This window comes from Zonotrichia albicollis, chromosome 6 (genome assembly GCF_047830755.1).
Source record: "Zonotrichia albicollis isolate bZonAlb1 chromosome 6, bZonAlb1.hap1, whole genome shotgun sequence".
Lineage (NCBI taxonomy): Eukaryota > Metazoa > Chordata > Aves > Passeriformes > Passerellidae > Zonotrichia > Zonotrichia albicollis.
The window spans coordinates 44,171,297-44,186,394 of record NC_133824.1 but is presented as its reverse complement, the minus strand read 5'-3'; the positions used below and the strand labels follow the sequence as shown (position 1 = coordinate 44,186,394).

The 15,098-nt window shown below is 45.8% G+C and overlaps 1 protein-coding gene across 5 annotated transcripts in view; it reads left to right on the top strand.

Annotated features, from left to right (window-relative positions):
• Nucleotides 1-14,854, top strand: part of LMO1 (LIM domain only 1) — a 73,506-nt gene extending 58,652 nt beyond the window's left edge. For all 5 annotated transcript variants that reach the window (XM_026793144.2, XM_074543405.1, XM_005486639.4 and 2 more), the window contains 2 exons: nt 9,768-9,893; nt 14,413-14,854. In XM_026793144.2, coding sequence (XP_026648945.1) covers nt 9,768-9,893; nt 14,413-14,518 — 232 coding nt within the window. In that variant the 3' untranslated portion in view covers nt 14,519-14,854. The remainder of the gene's footprint in view (nt 1-9,767; nt 9,894-14,412) is intronic.
• Nucleotides 14,855-15,098: the final 244 nt, after the last annotated feature.

Genomic DNA, 15,098 nt, shown 5'->3' with positions numbered 1-15,098 from the left:
CAGATTAGTGTCAGTGCTCACATGCTTCATGTGTTTCAATGTAAAAAATATTTCTGAAAGTCTTCAGTAAATATTTCCTTAGTAAACTTGAACAAACAAGTTTCTCCTTCTAAAGATGAGAGATTAAGTGCTGAGCCAAACAGAAGGACTGAGTGTATCAGCTGCCATGTGGGAGCTGTCACCTTGCCCTTCAGCCCAGCTGTGCACAAGAGCATCCTGCCCACAGGAGGGTTTTAGAACTGAAATTCTTCAGGGCACACATGAAATATCTCAGCTGAAATTCTGCCACACAGGCAGCACTTGCAGGACTTGCACCTAACCACATCTGGTTAGGTGGAGTGTGTCCACAAATCTAAGTGAGGAAGGAGGAGTTTGGGTAAGGGTGAACACATTGAGGTGGAAAAGACAAGATAAGCAGGCTTTGAAAAAAAAATGGAAAGAGTGTGAAAGAAAAGAGTTAACTGTCTTCTCTATAATGAAATCATTTTTGTACCTTCCTCAAAACTGAGTAGTTACTAATGTTACAAGTTACTTACTCTGTGGAAGCATCCTTAACCCTGTCTATGAGCTCCAGAAAGTTCAAATTCAACACAGAGATTTCCACCTCCAAATTAGCATTTTGGTTGTTCTCTTTCAGCTGAGCTATACTCTTTGTGTGTTGTGGACATAATTCTGATGCATCAGTGAAGATTGTTTTAGTTCTTATCTTCCCTTTTTGAGGAAGCCTTTCATCACAGTATCACAATTGGGTCATGCTAGATATTACAGGGACCCCTAAAATCTCTCTGGAGAGCTACTTCCAGGAATAGTTTTCTTTCCAGGAAGACCAACTACATTATTTTCGGAAGTATTTGTTTGTACTTTATCTTCTATACATTATCTTTTCTTTATCTTGTTTGCACCCAGCTTGCCAAGTGATCTAGGTCTCTCCATCTGTCATCCTCCACTTCATTATTTATCACTTGACTTTGTCACTTCTGGTCTTGAAAAAGTGTTGTGTTTGTGATATTTTTTTTTAATTTGACCCTGAAGATAGATATTCAGCTTTATTTTGTATGTTGCGGAACCCTTCTAGAAATACTGAGCTGCACAGTGTTTCCAATTTACATTTGCTTTTCGAGACCTATGAGCTACCCCATGTTTTGTCCATTTAATAAGCACTGTATTGATTTGGGTTTAGTCTAGTTTCATAACAAAAATAATGTGTGGCATCAAATCAGACATGTTAAAGTGCCAAAGGACAGTAGTATTGATGCTGTTAGGTTCAGAAGGACCTTTTTACCACTGGAGTTGTACAGCACTTTCTTTCTTTCCTTGGTTTACCCCAATAATGCTGCTTTGAGGTGAAAAAGCTTGTGATTTTCCCACTGGCCCCTAGATGATGTGAATTTTCTGGGGCACACCAGAAGCCTGTGCTGGAGATGGAAAAGAAGCCAGGCATTGCTGACTCCAAGAAATGGCCCATGTCCCAGCTTTGTGAAGAGATGGCAATCCATGACATGAACCATGGAAGGCAGAATTGAGACTTGTGTTTGAGCATGGCCATGCAGCTTCTGTCCCAGCACCAGTTAAATGTGGTCTTTGGAACAAACTTCTGTGCCTGGAAGGTGCCTTGTAACGCCTCTGTCTCCCCTTTTTAAGGTTGGAATAGTTCCTGGCCTGACAGGGGAGAAGTCTCTTGCTATTTGTGCCTCATGGTTGAACTGTGAGGACCTATGTAGCCTGTACATTAAGAATTTTACCTTTATATGAATTTAGGGTATTGGAGCTTTGACTGTTTTTTGTTGGGAAGAACGGTAGAGTTGTCATATCCTGGGAAATTTGTCGAAGACTCAGCTAGGAAGGAATAACATTAATTCTGTAACAGCATTGTTATTTAGCCTTCAGCTGTTTAGGCAGCTTTACAGCTATCATGGCTTGTATTCTTACAAATAAGTAAATTTAGTTTATACTGGCGTTTTTTGAGGGGTTCTGCTGAACTTCTGGGGTCTGTTCCTCTGGTGCTAAGGAACCTTTTCAGGCTCTGAGGATAGGAATAAGGGCATTTCTACGCAGTTCCATATTTATAGAAGTATAAAGCAAATTTTTTTTACTTTAAAACATCTTGTATTGGCTTCTACACATAATATTTCTTTCTTTCTCCATTTTAACTATTAGTGCTATTAATAGAAGGAGCTAAAGTTGCCATCACGATCTTTTCTACTGTCTGTTCCTTCCTGGTAATTTGAATTTTTCTTCTTGGAGAATTAACCATTCCCATCATTATATAATTCCTTCACATTAGTAGTTTTTAGAGTCTCTACCCACATTTTTTCCTCCTTGTTAAACAGCTCACAGTGTTTGGTCTCCTAGTCAAATTTTAGCAGAATTCATCCCTTAAAATAACTTTTTTGATGAGTTCTGCTTCACACTGTGGTTGCTCCATAAAGGGAGCACTTTACCTGGAGAACAGTGGGAGGAATTCAGTCAGAGGGCTCCTGGAATGTTTTGTTGTCATTTTGCAGCACTGGGACCCTCCTGAGGGCAGATGTTGATGAGTCACAGCCACGGCAGGGACTGGGGCTAGGGATGGGCTTGTGGCAGAGGGACAGGACAGTGACAGTGCCAGCTCCTTCCCTGCTGTGGCAGCGTCCCTGTGGAGCTGGCTTTGTCCCAGGCCCTGGGAGCAGGGTGGGCTGCCAGCCCTGTGTGCTGATCCCCAGTGGGTTTCCAGCAGAAATCCTTCCAGCGTGTTCCAGGAGCTGTGAGCAGACCACAGCCCGATCATTTGTTTCAAAAGATAAACTGTCGTCATTGCTTGTGAAGGAACATTTGTTAACCTTCACTTTTCATAAAACACTTTCTTGCTCATTTTTTAATCATGAAAGATGAAATTGGATCTCGAGTTGTTATCCTTGTGGTATCACCTCAGTCTCCAGCTGTGTCTCGATGTATCTTTCAATACATTTCATCTCAGCAAATAGATTTACCATTTGTTTCATAATCGCAGTTCCAGCATTCCTACCTCTAATTATTTTTGATAAGCAAACGCTATTGAAGGAGCTGCTTGTGGGACAGAGCAGCTTAGCATGCAGGCTCAGATGGCTCCTCGCAGCCCCCACGCAGCGCTGTGTGTTTGTTCCGAGGCGTAATTAAACATTCACCCAGCTCCGCTTCACAGGGACGGCCTGGGTGTTGCATCAGGATTTCCCATGAGGAGCTGACAACTTAAATTTCACTGTGAAGTGCTGATGAAGAATGTGATTTTTCCTTTTTACTCAGCATGGTGCCCTCACACGAGCAAAGGCGAGTCGGGCTCGCTTTGAGAGGAGCAGAACTGTTGCTTCTGCGTGTTTGATATACTGCTGTCGGGAAAGTTTTTCATCATGTAAACTGATTGGGGCCTTAATTAGACTCCAAAGGAAGCTCAAAACCTGCATTTAAAAATGGTGGTGAATCAGTAAAAGAGAAGGGTTTACCGGGAAATCCTGATGCTGTTCTCAGAGGCTTTCATGGCAGTTCTTTTCACCCACCTTCCCACAGGTTTGGATCAGGGATGCAAACTCAGCATGGCATCACTCTGCACATGGTGTTGGTGCCTCCAGGGAGCAGAGCAGCCCTCTGCATCCCACGAAGGGACAGGGAGCTCCTGGCAGGACTGCCCTCCCCTGTCACCCCTCAGCACTGTCTGTATCACAGAGGCCTGAACTCCACCCTCGGCAGCTCCTGCTTCCAGTGACTCAGATGCCAAGTCCTGGGGCTTTTCCTCTACTCCAAATATCCCAGGACATTAATTCTGTCAGTGAATCACTTTAGGAGCCCTTTAGGTGAAGTGTTTTGTATCTGGCAAGTATGCAGGGTTGAATTTTCTTGTGTGATAAGAGCACAAACATGGGTGCCCTGCTTTGCTGGCACAGGAGGATGTGGACAAATTCCCTCCTTGTGGTGGCCTTCCCTAAGTCAGGGACAACAACCACTAAACCATGGCTGGCTGTGTGAGGGCAAGCCTTTGGGAGCTGAGATGTGTGTGCCCCAACAGGCACATTTAAGTTAATCTCCCCAAGACATCACTAATGCTCAGAATGTGGCTTTAACCTGCAGAAGCTGCAGCACCTTTGAAGCAGGAAGGAGAGAATTTGGGATATTTTTTCCCTCTGGAGAAGCACAGTGTGCGTTTATGCACCGAGAGCATGTCCTGCTGGATTTTCAAGGGACATGTTTAGTGTGGGAAGGAGAGGTATAAATGCAGTGTGGCTGAACAAATGGTGTCTGCTCAGAGCCTAAAAATGTCACTGAGCTGAAGTGCTGCTTTTGCCTTGCAATAAGGAGCATCTTGCATGCTGCATAGGACACCCTCACTTCTACACTTGGTGTCTGTACAGATTAAGGAGGATTAATTAGGCTCAAAATACAATGTGTCTTGGCAACATTGCTGTCCTTTGTGATGTTAAAATACAGATTTATTTCTTTTTCCCCCTGCAGTAGCTGGTGCAGGACTTTCTCACAGCCTGTGCCTGTACTCGGTTTGTTTGTTTGCTTTTTGTCCTTTTTTTTTTATTCACCTCCACAACTTCTCACTGAGGAGGAAAGCTAATGGGGAGCAATTCTGCCTGGCTGTGGTACACTAGCATGCCTCTGGCACTTTCAGCTTTGCGGTTTTCTGGCTGCTGTGTTTAAACTCTCCTAAGAGGACATTGTTGCACTTGTGCTGAGCAGTGCCAGAGCAAGGATGGGTTTAAGGTCAGCAGTTCCAGTCACACCCTGGGAAAGGCTGGGGCAGGGCAAAAGGACTTGGACTTCTCCTACCTGCTCATGGTTCCAAACCCTCTGTAAATACCCACTGAAAATATGGAGGGAGAGGCCAAAGGAGTGAAAATGAGTGAACATTCACATGTGTCCTTCAAGTGAAAACAGACTCCCTAGAGCAACCTTGAAGTTCAGGCCCAGCAGTCTCTGCACCAGCGCGGTCACTTGGCCAGGGGCTGTTTTGTACTGGCTCAACTCCCCCTCTATGCTGTCCTTGAATGCCAAACCCTTTGGCATACGAGATCTAAATTCTTTGGGTTTGAACTTGAAGGCTTCATGAGAGGACAGCTTGACCAACTTCATTAGTATCAAAATGCATTTCCTTTCCTTCAGCTGACATGACTTCCCACTGCAGCACTGCCAACAGTGTCCTGGATAGGAGGGTGCACCAGCTAATAATGTATTTACCATGCTGAAGGATTTCCTATCACTGAGGCTTTCTCTAATATTACACAAAGGCTGATTACAACAAAGTTATCTGAAGTTGCTTTTAAGATTATCCTTTTCATCTTTTTAAGTGATGTTCAGGCTTTCCCTGCATTTATTGGTATATTCAACACTCCAATCAATTCACACTTGTAGCTCAGCATATTTCTGATATCCACAGATGGGAAAGATACTGATAGCAGTATTTAAGAGCCACCCTCACTGAAAAACCAGTTGTTGGTTTGTCTCAAAAGGTAGGGGCAAAACTGTTTCTTTTCATGAGGATGGATTTCAATTACGTTAAGCAAGTTTGGTTCTACAGCAGGCCCTGATGAAACTAAGAAATAAACAGCAGCAAGCAAATAGGATAGGTGTAGGGGAAAATCTATTTTACCTTCTGGCTGGGGAGGATATGAGCATGGAGTTCCATAGCTCTTCTGAAACTTGTATATCCAGATAATCTGGATATATGAATAAGCAGAAAAACATACAGTCATACATAATATCTACAAATGTAGATATTTATCTGTAGGTTAGTGTTTAGTCTTTCTTCCATTCATAATTCTTATCTTTCAGTGTTGACAAAAACTTTTTTTGGGGGGGGAATTATTAGTCTCCACTCAGCTGTTTGAATTTTGAACTTGTTTTGTTCTTGTGTTTAAAAAAATACAGTTGACACTGCCAACCTTTCCTTTCTGTACCATTCATTATTTTTATGTGCTTGTCCTGCTTCCTCTTTTTTTGTCTCATATGAAGTCAACAGCTCCAAAATTTTTGCTCTTTCTGCAGAGGGAAATTTTCTCCTTCTTTTTTGATTGCAAGCTGCTATCTAGTCAGACACCAGGCTAGAGGGGGCGAGAAGAAATGGGGACTCTCTCCTTGTAGGCAATGACTAAACCAGATTGTTGTTCCTAGTGGAGACAGAAATAGGCAAACAGGTTCTCAGTTTAGGCCCCCTGAACATCTTGGTTGAACAAAAAAATCTGTTAAAAGGTGCTAAACTTAACATTTTTGCATTAAAAGTTTCTTACTGTTTTCCCTGCTGCAAAAACTCTTTAAAATTCTTTTTCCCCTCAAAAAAGAAAACCCTGCAGGGTGCTGTGACATTACTATAGTTTGAATTAATTTGAGATGTACTCACAGAGTTGCTGAGGTCTGGATCACCAAGCACAAGACTGATCTTTAGCCCAGACAAGACTACATAAAATCCATCCTTTGGCAGTTGCCTACCGCTTCCAGGAGCGGTCCCTTCTTTTCCCATAAATTCATTTGCATTCAGGGCTGCTCCTGTATGCCAATTAGCTTTAATTTTTACTATACACACTGTCATCAATGGCCAATGAGAACAGAGCATAGCAGGGTTTTTAGTGTGCCCATAAACTACAGAAAATTGTCCTTGGACAAACTCCTGCTTTTAGACTGGCTGACAACAAGTTAAGTTCGGGCTAAGAGCCATTAAACATAATTACTACCACAGGGTAAAAGTTTAATTGTGCTAAATTTTAAATCTGCATAGTCTATGCTTATTTACAAGCTGGCTGGATCTTTCTTTTACATAAAGGGGAATAAATCTGTACTTAAAAACTGTTGCCTTTTAACTTCAAAGGGAAGTGAATAAATAGATTTTTTTTAGAAGAAGCAAAACAACCCTAAACTGAAAACTTTCTGTATTTCTGGCTTGTTTTATGCCAATGGCTCCGAGCTGGTAAGTAGAGGCTAAACATCTTCTGATAGATTTTTCTAATCTGCTTCAACTTCGTGTGTGTGAATGTGTGAGAGAGTGTTGCATCTGTTATGAAGGTGTCTGGGGGACAGAATGCAGATCAGTTTGTTCATGTAGGGTTATTTTAAATTTAACCGCAGATGGGGCTTGGGGCAGAAGGTTTTTCCTCCTGCTCCTTATCTTGTCTCCCTCCTTCCAATAATGCTAAGCTCCCAACTTCAGGAAGTTTCAGCTCAAGTAGCTTCTGGATCTATCAGAGATAGATATCAGAGGTGGCAGATTTTCTACAAGCAAACAAAAAAAAAGGGCAAAAGATTCTGTTCATTTTGCATTTCCTTTCGACAGATTAAAAAAATGTCATGTTCACTGAGCTACAAGTTACGGTGTATTTTTAGAAGCATGGTGAATACATGGGGCTCTAAATCACTCCCTGAAAAGCAGATTAAAATTAGGAGGTGCTAGAATAAGTGTGAAATGTTCATCTGTTGGGAAAGGGAGGGTATGGAGAACTGTGAAACTTGATAGAAGAGACAAAGATTAGCACTCTGACTTGCTGGAAGCCACGTTATGTAGACATTAGAAGGCAACACGATTTCAGCTGGACAGAACATAAGCTTCAGATCTTATGCAAACAGTCAAAGCTGTTTAACAATTGGTTTACCCCCAAAACCCCTGAAAGGAGACAGGTGAATACGATGCCAAATACATTTTTCATGTTTCTTAAGCTAACTGTTTAAATAGTTAAGTGAACATCTGTCCAAATTTCCCCATCATTTCCATTTAGAAAAGTCTCCTATTTGAAGGCTGAAGAAAAGCACCTGCTTAACAATGCAAATGGTGCTGTCTGGGGCCCCTTTATTTTGTTTAATCTAGATTGAGCTCCACACAACTGTGATGCTAATGAATAATGGATATTTTATACTTGTGCATGTAGCAGTGCTGGGCACAGAGCAAATCTAGGATTAACCTCCCAGTTTCCCTGCCTAATGCATTTGACTCATTTTTTTTGAGTTTGCTGTGACTTGGGTACTCTAAAAACGGATGCCTGGTTTTATGGGAAATGGGAAAATCCTGGCAAAAGCTGTCAGGCTTTGCTGTGCCCAAGTGGAACGGGGCAGCTAGGCTGAGGAGGGGAGGGATGTCTGCAGTAATGGCTTGATTTGTGAGTGGTGCTGAATGAGAGTCGGGGTGTTCCAGGGTGGGGACCTGGACGCTTTTCAGAGCTGCATTTTTGCAGTCCGGTCTGCTGGCGTTGGGCAGCCGAGGCCCGTGCCCAGCTGCCCTGCCTGCCTGTGGGGCAAGAGCAAGAGGGGTCAGCCCGCAGGGAGAAAGGGACTGCCTTTTGCTGGTGCAAATTATACAGCTGCGATTTCACTCTGCCTTTCTGCCTTCAGATGATGGAATCATGGGGGAAGAAATTTTGGTACTCCCTTTGCGGATTTTCCGTTCTGCATGAGTGTTTCTGGTTTGGCTTCTGTGATTTAGCTCTGAAGGAAAAAATGTAGTGCTGTTTCTTCACAGGAAGGCATGGGATTTTCCAGCCAGGCTAATGAAAGACCCCTGATACCATTTCTAAAGAAAAATAAAGGTGGGCTTTCTTACAGCTGGAAAGCGAGCTGACTTTGGGAGCACTGTAGGAGGGTGGGAGAGTTGTGTGGAGGTTTCTATAACACTGCTGGGTGTTTTAATTCACAATTACTGGCCAGTAATAATTAGTATTGATTTGCCTGGCAAATTGCAGGTTTAGAAATTGGTTATAGATTTTCCTGATGCTTCTCATCTGCGTGTTGGGGAATCAGCCAGAACCGATGGCTTGAAACAAACCGCAAGCCCAGCTCTGTCGGTGGGCAGTGGCGCGTTGCGTGCACAGAGCTAATGGCCAGCAGGGATTGCACCTCTTGGGGCTCATCACCCCCAAAACACCATTTCTGTCATCCCCTAGGCCAAGTGGCTAACCACATGTGACCTGTGGTGGGGTGAACCTTGGTTCTGTCAGCCCCTGACACACTGGGTCTGCAGGGACACCTCGGGCAAGGGGCCGCGGGAAGGATGACGCAGTCGTGCTCGAGTCCCCTGGCAGGAGCTGCAACAGCAGCAGACATCTGGGGAGACAGATAGTGAAAGCCAAGATGGAAATGGCAAAGCTTCCAGTGCTGAAGGGTTGTCCTGGAGGGCGGGGAGCTGAAGTGGAACGGCTGAGCATGCTGCTCAGGCCACCCTAGAAGGGCTTAGCTGGCTCCCGGGAGGGCCGGGGAGGCACAGCCAGGGAGGGGGGCTGCTCTCTCTCTGAGATGCCTGGTGAAATGCTCTGCACTCATTGCAAGAGAAACTGTGCTTTTTCTTTGTAAGCAGCAGGTAAGTGAGGTTCTTCCTGAGCTCTGTTACAGCGCTGCCTGCCAGGATTGGCAAAGTTTGCAGGACTTGTGTGTCCTGCTGCCAGCCTGTCCCTCGCCAGGCTGCGGCCAAGTGCAGCGAGCCCTTGGGGAGCAGCACGGGCAGCTCCCAGCACCTACCCCGCTGCTGCAGAGAGGCTGATAGTTTTTGACTGAAATTTTGTGAGCCTCAAAATAGTGCTCTAAGTGTTTAATGCTTTTCTCCATTAGACAGCAAATTAGCCCTAGGCTCACAAAGCAAATGAAGTTTCATCTCGATGATCGGAGCCTGCTCACCAGGCATTTTTATCCCAAGTTCCTGCATGCTGGTTGGTCAGTGAAATGGAGACTGCAACTTCTATTTATTGGTGCAATACAGTATTTGATACTGCTAATTACACTTAATTAGTCCTTCCACCATTTAATTAAAATGGCTTCTAATGATTGTGCTTCTTTGGCAGGCTCTTTGGTACCACCGGGAATTGTGCTGCCTGCAGTAAACTGATCCCTGCCTTTGAGATGGTGATGAGGGCCAGAGATAATGTTTACCATTTGGACTGCTTTGCCTGTCAGCTCTGCAACCAGCGGTGAGGACACAGTTATTGTACACACAAACTAATTTATACCTTTGCCAGTGAAACAGGGGAAATGTTTGATGCACACTGCCCAGCTTGGGCTCACAGCCTGGGGGCAGGGCTGGGGCTGGGCTGCCAGGCTGACCAGGGATCCATGTGTGAGTACCTGTGGCCCTTTTACTGCAAATCCCCTTGGAGCTGGTGGGAATTGGAGGGGCAAGGGGGAGGACACAGGCACAGACTGTCCAGCTGCTGCTGAATAAAACAAACTGCTCCAGCGTCCTTTCAGGAGCTGCCCTCTTTGCAGAAGGCAGATGATGGGGAATGGACCTCCTCTGGCAAACTGACATTATCTCACTTAAATCATGCTTTTGACATACTTAAAACTGGGGGTGGAAAAGAAGATGTATAAAGAGAAGGGACAGGAAGGAGAAAAATACTCTGGCTAAGTCCTTTCCAACACTAGGAACAAATCAATTTAGTTGTTGCGTAATTAATAGGAGATGGTGGTGGTATAATTTTGAGTGGGGCTTATGTATTTCTGCTGGTTGGAAGATGGACATCAGGGAATATAATAAAGGGCCATGCACAGTGTTTTCACTTGAACTACCTGTAGCCAGTTGAGTTTGGGAGGGCTGTGAAAACTTCCCAGCTAGCACCATGTTTGTTGATCATCATGGGCAGAATGGAAGCCCACAGAACCAGATGTGATACTTTGTCACCTTCTGATGCATCCAGCTGTCCATCCTTGTCTAAGACAGGCCTGGAACTGCTTGCAGTTCTTACTGCTTGCTTAGTCAGGCTGTAGTGACTGGAAGATGGGCTAGGTGTAGATTCTTGCTTTTGGCTGAGGTCAGAGGGCTGCCAATTTTTATGACTTACTGTGTGGAGATTTGGGCTTGAAAGGGCAGAATGGAAGTGATCCTGTAACAGACAGCATGGATGCTGAACTGAGAACATGAGATTAAGTAACCCTAAAGTCAGAATTGCAGAGGTGGATGCCAGGGTCAAGGGCTGTGCTGGTGTTCCTGTTCTGGATCTGTGTCTGTTTCCCAAAGATGAAACCAGGATGCAATACCTCATCCCATGGGAAAGTGTGAGAGGGATGACAAAACTTGTGGGAAGATGGAGAACCCAACTCTGTAAAAGTCAAGCTCAAATCCTGACTTAAACAGCCTGGAAAAGAGTCTCAGTGGGATCTCTCATGGAGCAGCCGTACATGTGTGGGTGCAGCCCCTGCCAGCTTGTCCCGAGCTGGGGAGATGCTGTCCGGCTCTGCTCCCGCAGCCCCGCCAGCGGCTCAGCCCGGAGGTGAATTTGGTGTCAGGAGGGTGGTGCCAGAGCAGGGTGGAGGCGGATGAGGTGCTGCAGCCGCCGGCAGTGTTTGCTCCAGGTACAGAACCCCATCGGTGCTGGCCCGCGGTGGCAGAGCCGGGGCGGCAGTGACATCTAGTGGCTCCCGGCCCTGGGCTCGCTGCGGGCCCTGCCGGCTGCCCGGGCTTGTGCTGAGGCTCCTGAGCACAGAGCGATCCCACCCCATGCCCGAGATGTTCATCCCGCCCGTCAGTTCTGGCATCTGTCTCCAGGCTCGGGAGCGTGGCGGGTGCTGCCAGGCTCAGCCCTCAGGATCAGGGATCAGCTCTTTTCGGCCTCCTGATGATTCCCGGGCAGGAGAAGTTGCTCCCAAGCTCCACACCGAACCTGGGGCTGGAAATGTCCTTTCAGAGGCTCTGGGAGGCACAGTCAGGAGTGCTGCTTGGCCTTGGAGTCTGCAGGCTGAGTGTCTCTCATCAAACCTCTACTTCACCCTTCTTCTCTCCCAGAAAATCCTAGTGCTGCCTAGTTCTCATTTTCAGTAACTTCTTATAAATTTCACCCTTTATTTCAAAGGCTCCAAAGCACCTCCCTTCCTCCCTTCCCTCTTCAATTGCCAGCATGGTCCCACTCTGTCCTTCAGACAACTTGCAGGGCTGTCACTGCCTGGCAGGAGAGGGCAGGTGATCCCCCAGTTCTGGCAGAGTTGTGCTGTGGTGCTCAAGGGATTTGCTCAGTTTGTGAGGGGCTTAGCTGTTCTGGAAGATGGGCTCTAGGTGTAGATTCTTGCTTTTGGCTGAGGTCAGGGGGCTGCCAATTTTTATGACTTAATCTGTGGAGATTTGGGCTTGAAAGGGCAGAATGGAAGTGATCCTGTAACAGACAGCATGGATGCTGAACTGAGAACATGAGATTAAGTAACCCTAAAGCCAGAATTGCAGAGGTGGATGCCAGTTCTGGTTCTGAATTGGAAACCTCACCAGAAACCCTGTCTTGTTCTTCAGCTCTGAAGAGATTTGATGATGAAGACCTTTCCTCAGTTCTCTTCCAGTTTCCTTGCCCTTCTATAGGTGGGCTCTGTATAGGGTGCTAAATCCATCACAGCAAAATCTCTAATATTTTTACCAAGTGTGCAATGTTTTCATCACTTTCATTCCCTAAAACATCAGTTTTGCATCAAGTCCTGCATTACCACTCATTCTGCCATGCTTTAAACTGTTCTGAAGTTGTCGTGGTCATCACAGTGCTGGATAACAGCTGGTCACTGCTGTGACTGGCTGATAGGTCAGTTTTACGAAGGTTGCAGGAAATCCAGCTCCTTCTCTTGCCATTATCTGAAGTGTGGGTTTGCTGGGAAGAAAATCACTCTTAAGGAATGGCAGAGTAGGTTCAACACCTATTTCTCACTGCTGCTGGCTGGAATTTGATTGCCCAGACATACTCTGCAACATCCCTGCTCCAACATCCCTTCACACTGGGGGCTGACAGTGTGAAACTGGGTCTGAGGTTTCCGGTTGTGATGCATCAGCTGAAGAGATCCCAGTGTACTGGTGGTAGCAGGTAGAAACAGTTGCCTTTCCAGTGAATCAAGCCCTTCTCCCAAAACTTCACATCACATTAGGGTACCCCTGTAGAGCATTTCAGTTCCCATGTGCTTGTACACACCCCCACACCTTCCAACTCCCAAATTCTCCAGCTCTTCCTTCAGTTCTTCTGCACCCAAAACCAGGTGTGGCAAGAGTAATTTTTGCATTTCTCTTCTTCGAAATTTATAGGGCACTTAAGGTGGGAATAAGTAGTGAAAAGCAAGCAGCTGTGTCTGTTATTTATTGTGAGTAAACCTGCTCCTGGGGCAGGTGGTGTTAAGGGAGAGTGTGTGCAGTACAGTTTTTATCATAAAAGCAGTTAGTTGAAATTAGGAATAATCTTTATCTTTTTAATATGCAGAAAAGGTTGAATTTCAGAACTACTAGGGCATGTGCCACAGAGGGAAGATGGAAGGTCTTCAGTGAAATCCTATAAAGTGTGAACCAATGGCCAGTTCTCTTTTACCAACTTGGCAAATTAATCAGCTTATTTGCAGGTGTCCAGTTGGAGAAAACTTGTGCCTGTGCTGGGCCTGTAAAGAAGCTCTAAAGTTATCAGTCTTGTTCTTTTAGCAGAAAATACTCACTTTTATGGAGATGCTCTGCCTGAAGTTGCCTGAATTACAGATGATGAAAGCACTTTAGACAAGGGGTAGGCAGTGCCAAAGCTCTGCCTGGGAGCAGGGGAAATGGGCATCTGAAGTCTCCTGGGGATGGGATCACCTGCAGTGACCTTCCTGTAGATATTTGCCTTGCCAGAGGCTGGCACCTACCCCTTCCTCTCAGTGCAGAGCTGTCCTGAGGCACAGTGCCTGACCCAGGGTGTCTCTCTGCTTTAGTGGCCTGAGGCTGATTTCAGACTCAGCCCTTGGGGCAGCCTGTGCTCTGGTCTGTCACTGCCCTGCCAGTGTTATGGACAAAAACCAGCCCCCGAATTGGGTGCAGAGAACATTATTTGTTATCTTAAGAAGTAAAGATTAGCTTCTGATTCCTGGGCAAGCAGGCAGGGCGGAAAAAGCTATTGGCTGTCAATTCACACCTCTCCGATCTTATATGTGGAACTTTTTTGACCTCAATGGTCAAATAAAATTGTTAAATATCACAAGCTTCTCTGTCAACTTCAAGACAAACAGAACAATTTACATGGTATATAGAGAGCAGTGCCCTTCGCTCAATGAAGATAAAGGTTAGGAGTCCAGCCACCGAGAAATTTCTATTTATTGTTCAGCACTGCACACAAGGGGGTGAGGGAAGACTTAATAGCCAGTCCTTGCCTGGAAATTAGTGTAAATACTGCTTCACCCGAGGGAGCTGTGGAAATGTGGATACCAGCAAAAACTTCAAATAGGCTCGGTGTAATATCGCCTGCCTGGCTTCCTGGTTGGAGAGCCCACATCTCCTGTCTGCAGGGACAAATCCCTGAACTGCTCCCAGCCTCCTCCTGGAGCCAAGCACAGATGTGCCAGGGAAAGGGAGAGCAAAACCATGGGGTGGTAAGGGGGGAAGCACTGGCAGAGCTGGAAATCAAGCTCTGCTCACCAGAGTCACCTCTGGACCCAAACCGCCTCAAACTCTCCCCGTTCTCACGTCTGGTCATACTCACACCCTGCAATCCTTTCTTTATCTTCCAGATTCTGCGTGGGAGACAAATTTTTCCTGAAGAACAACATGATCTTGTGTCAGATGGACTATGAGGAAGGGCAGCTGAACGGGAGCTTCGAGTCGCAGGTTCAATAACAGCCCCTGCCTGGCTGGAGCACTGTGGGATGGGCGCTTGGCCGCACGAGCAGCGAGGGCGTCTGTCAGCTTGCCTGCAATATTTTTTTAATTCTTGGTCCAGAGAGGACTATATACATTGTAGTACTTTTCCCCCCCAACACAAAGCAGTTACAATTTTAGATGTACAGTTGTGCCTGCTTAGCTGAGCACTGCATTGCCTGTATGTTTGTGAGTTTTTGGGGTCTGGGGGAGGGCTCTGTACAGTCTGTTTTCTGTATATAAACTGGAACATTTATTTTATGAAAAATGTAATGCAATTTTATTACTGGTGTGAATTAAAAATTATGAATGTTTCCTGGTCATCTTTGCTGTGGTTTCTTCCCCGTGTGGCAAAAGCCATTCCTGTATTTCCTGTGCTTTAGACTGTTGGAAACGTGTACACAGCTCCCTGGAAACTGCATGGATCACAGCAGAGGCAGGTTGTCTCATAATAACTGGGGGAAATGCTGCTGCAGGGTTGGGGAGCCTTCCATCTAACCACCTGCTTCCCTGGATAATGGGGGGGAACGAGGTGGGGGCAGGTGGTGGCTGGGAACCC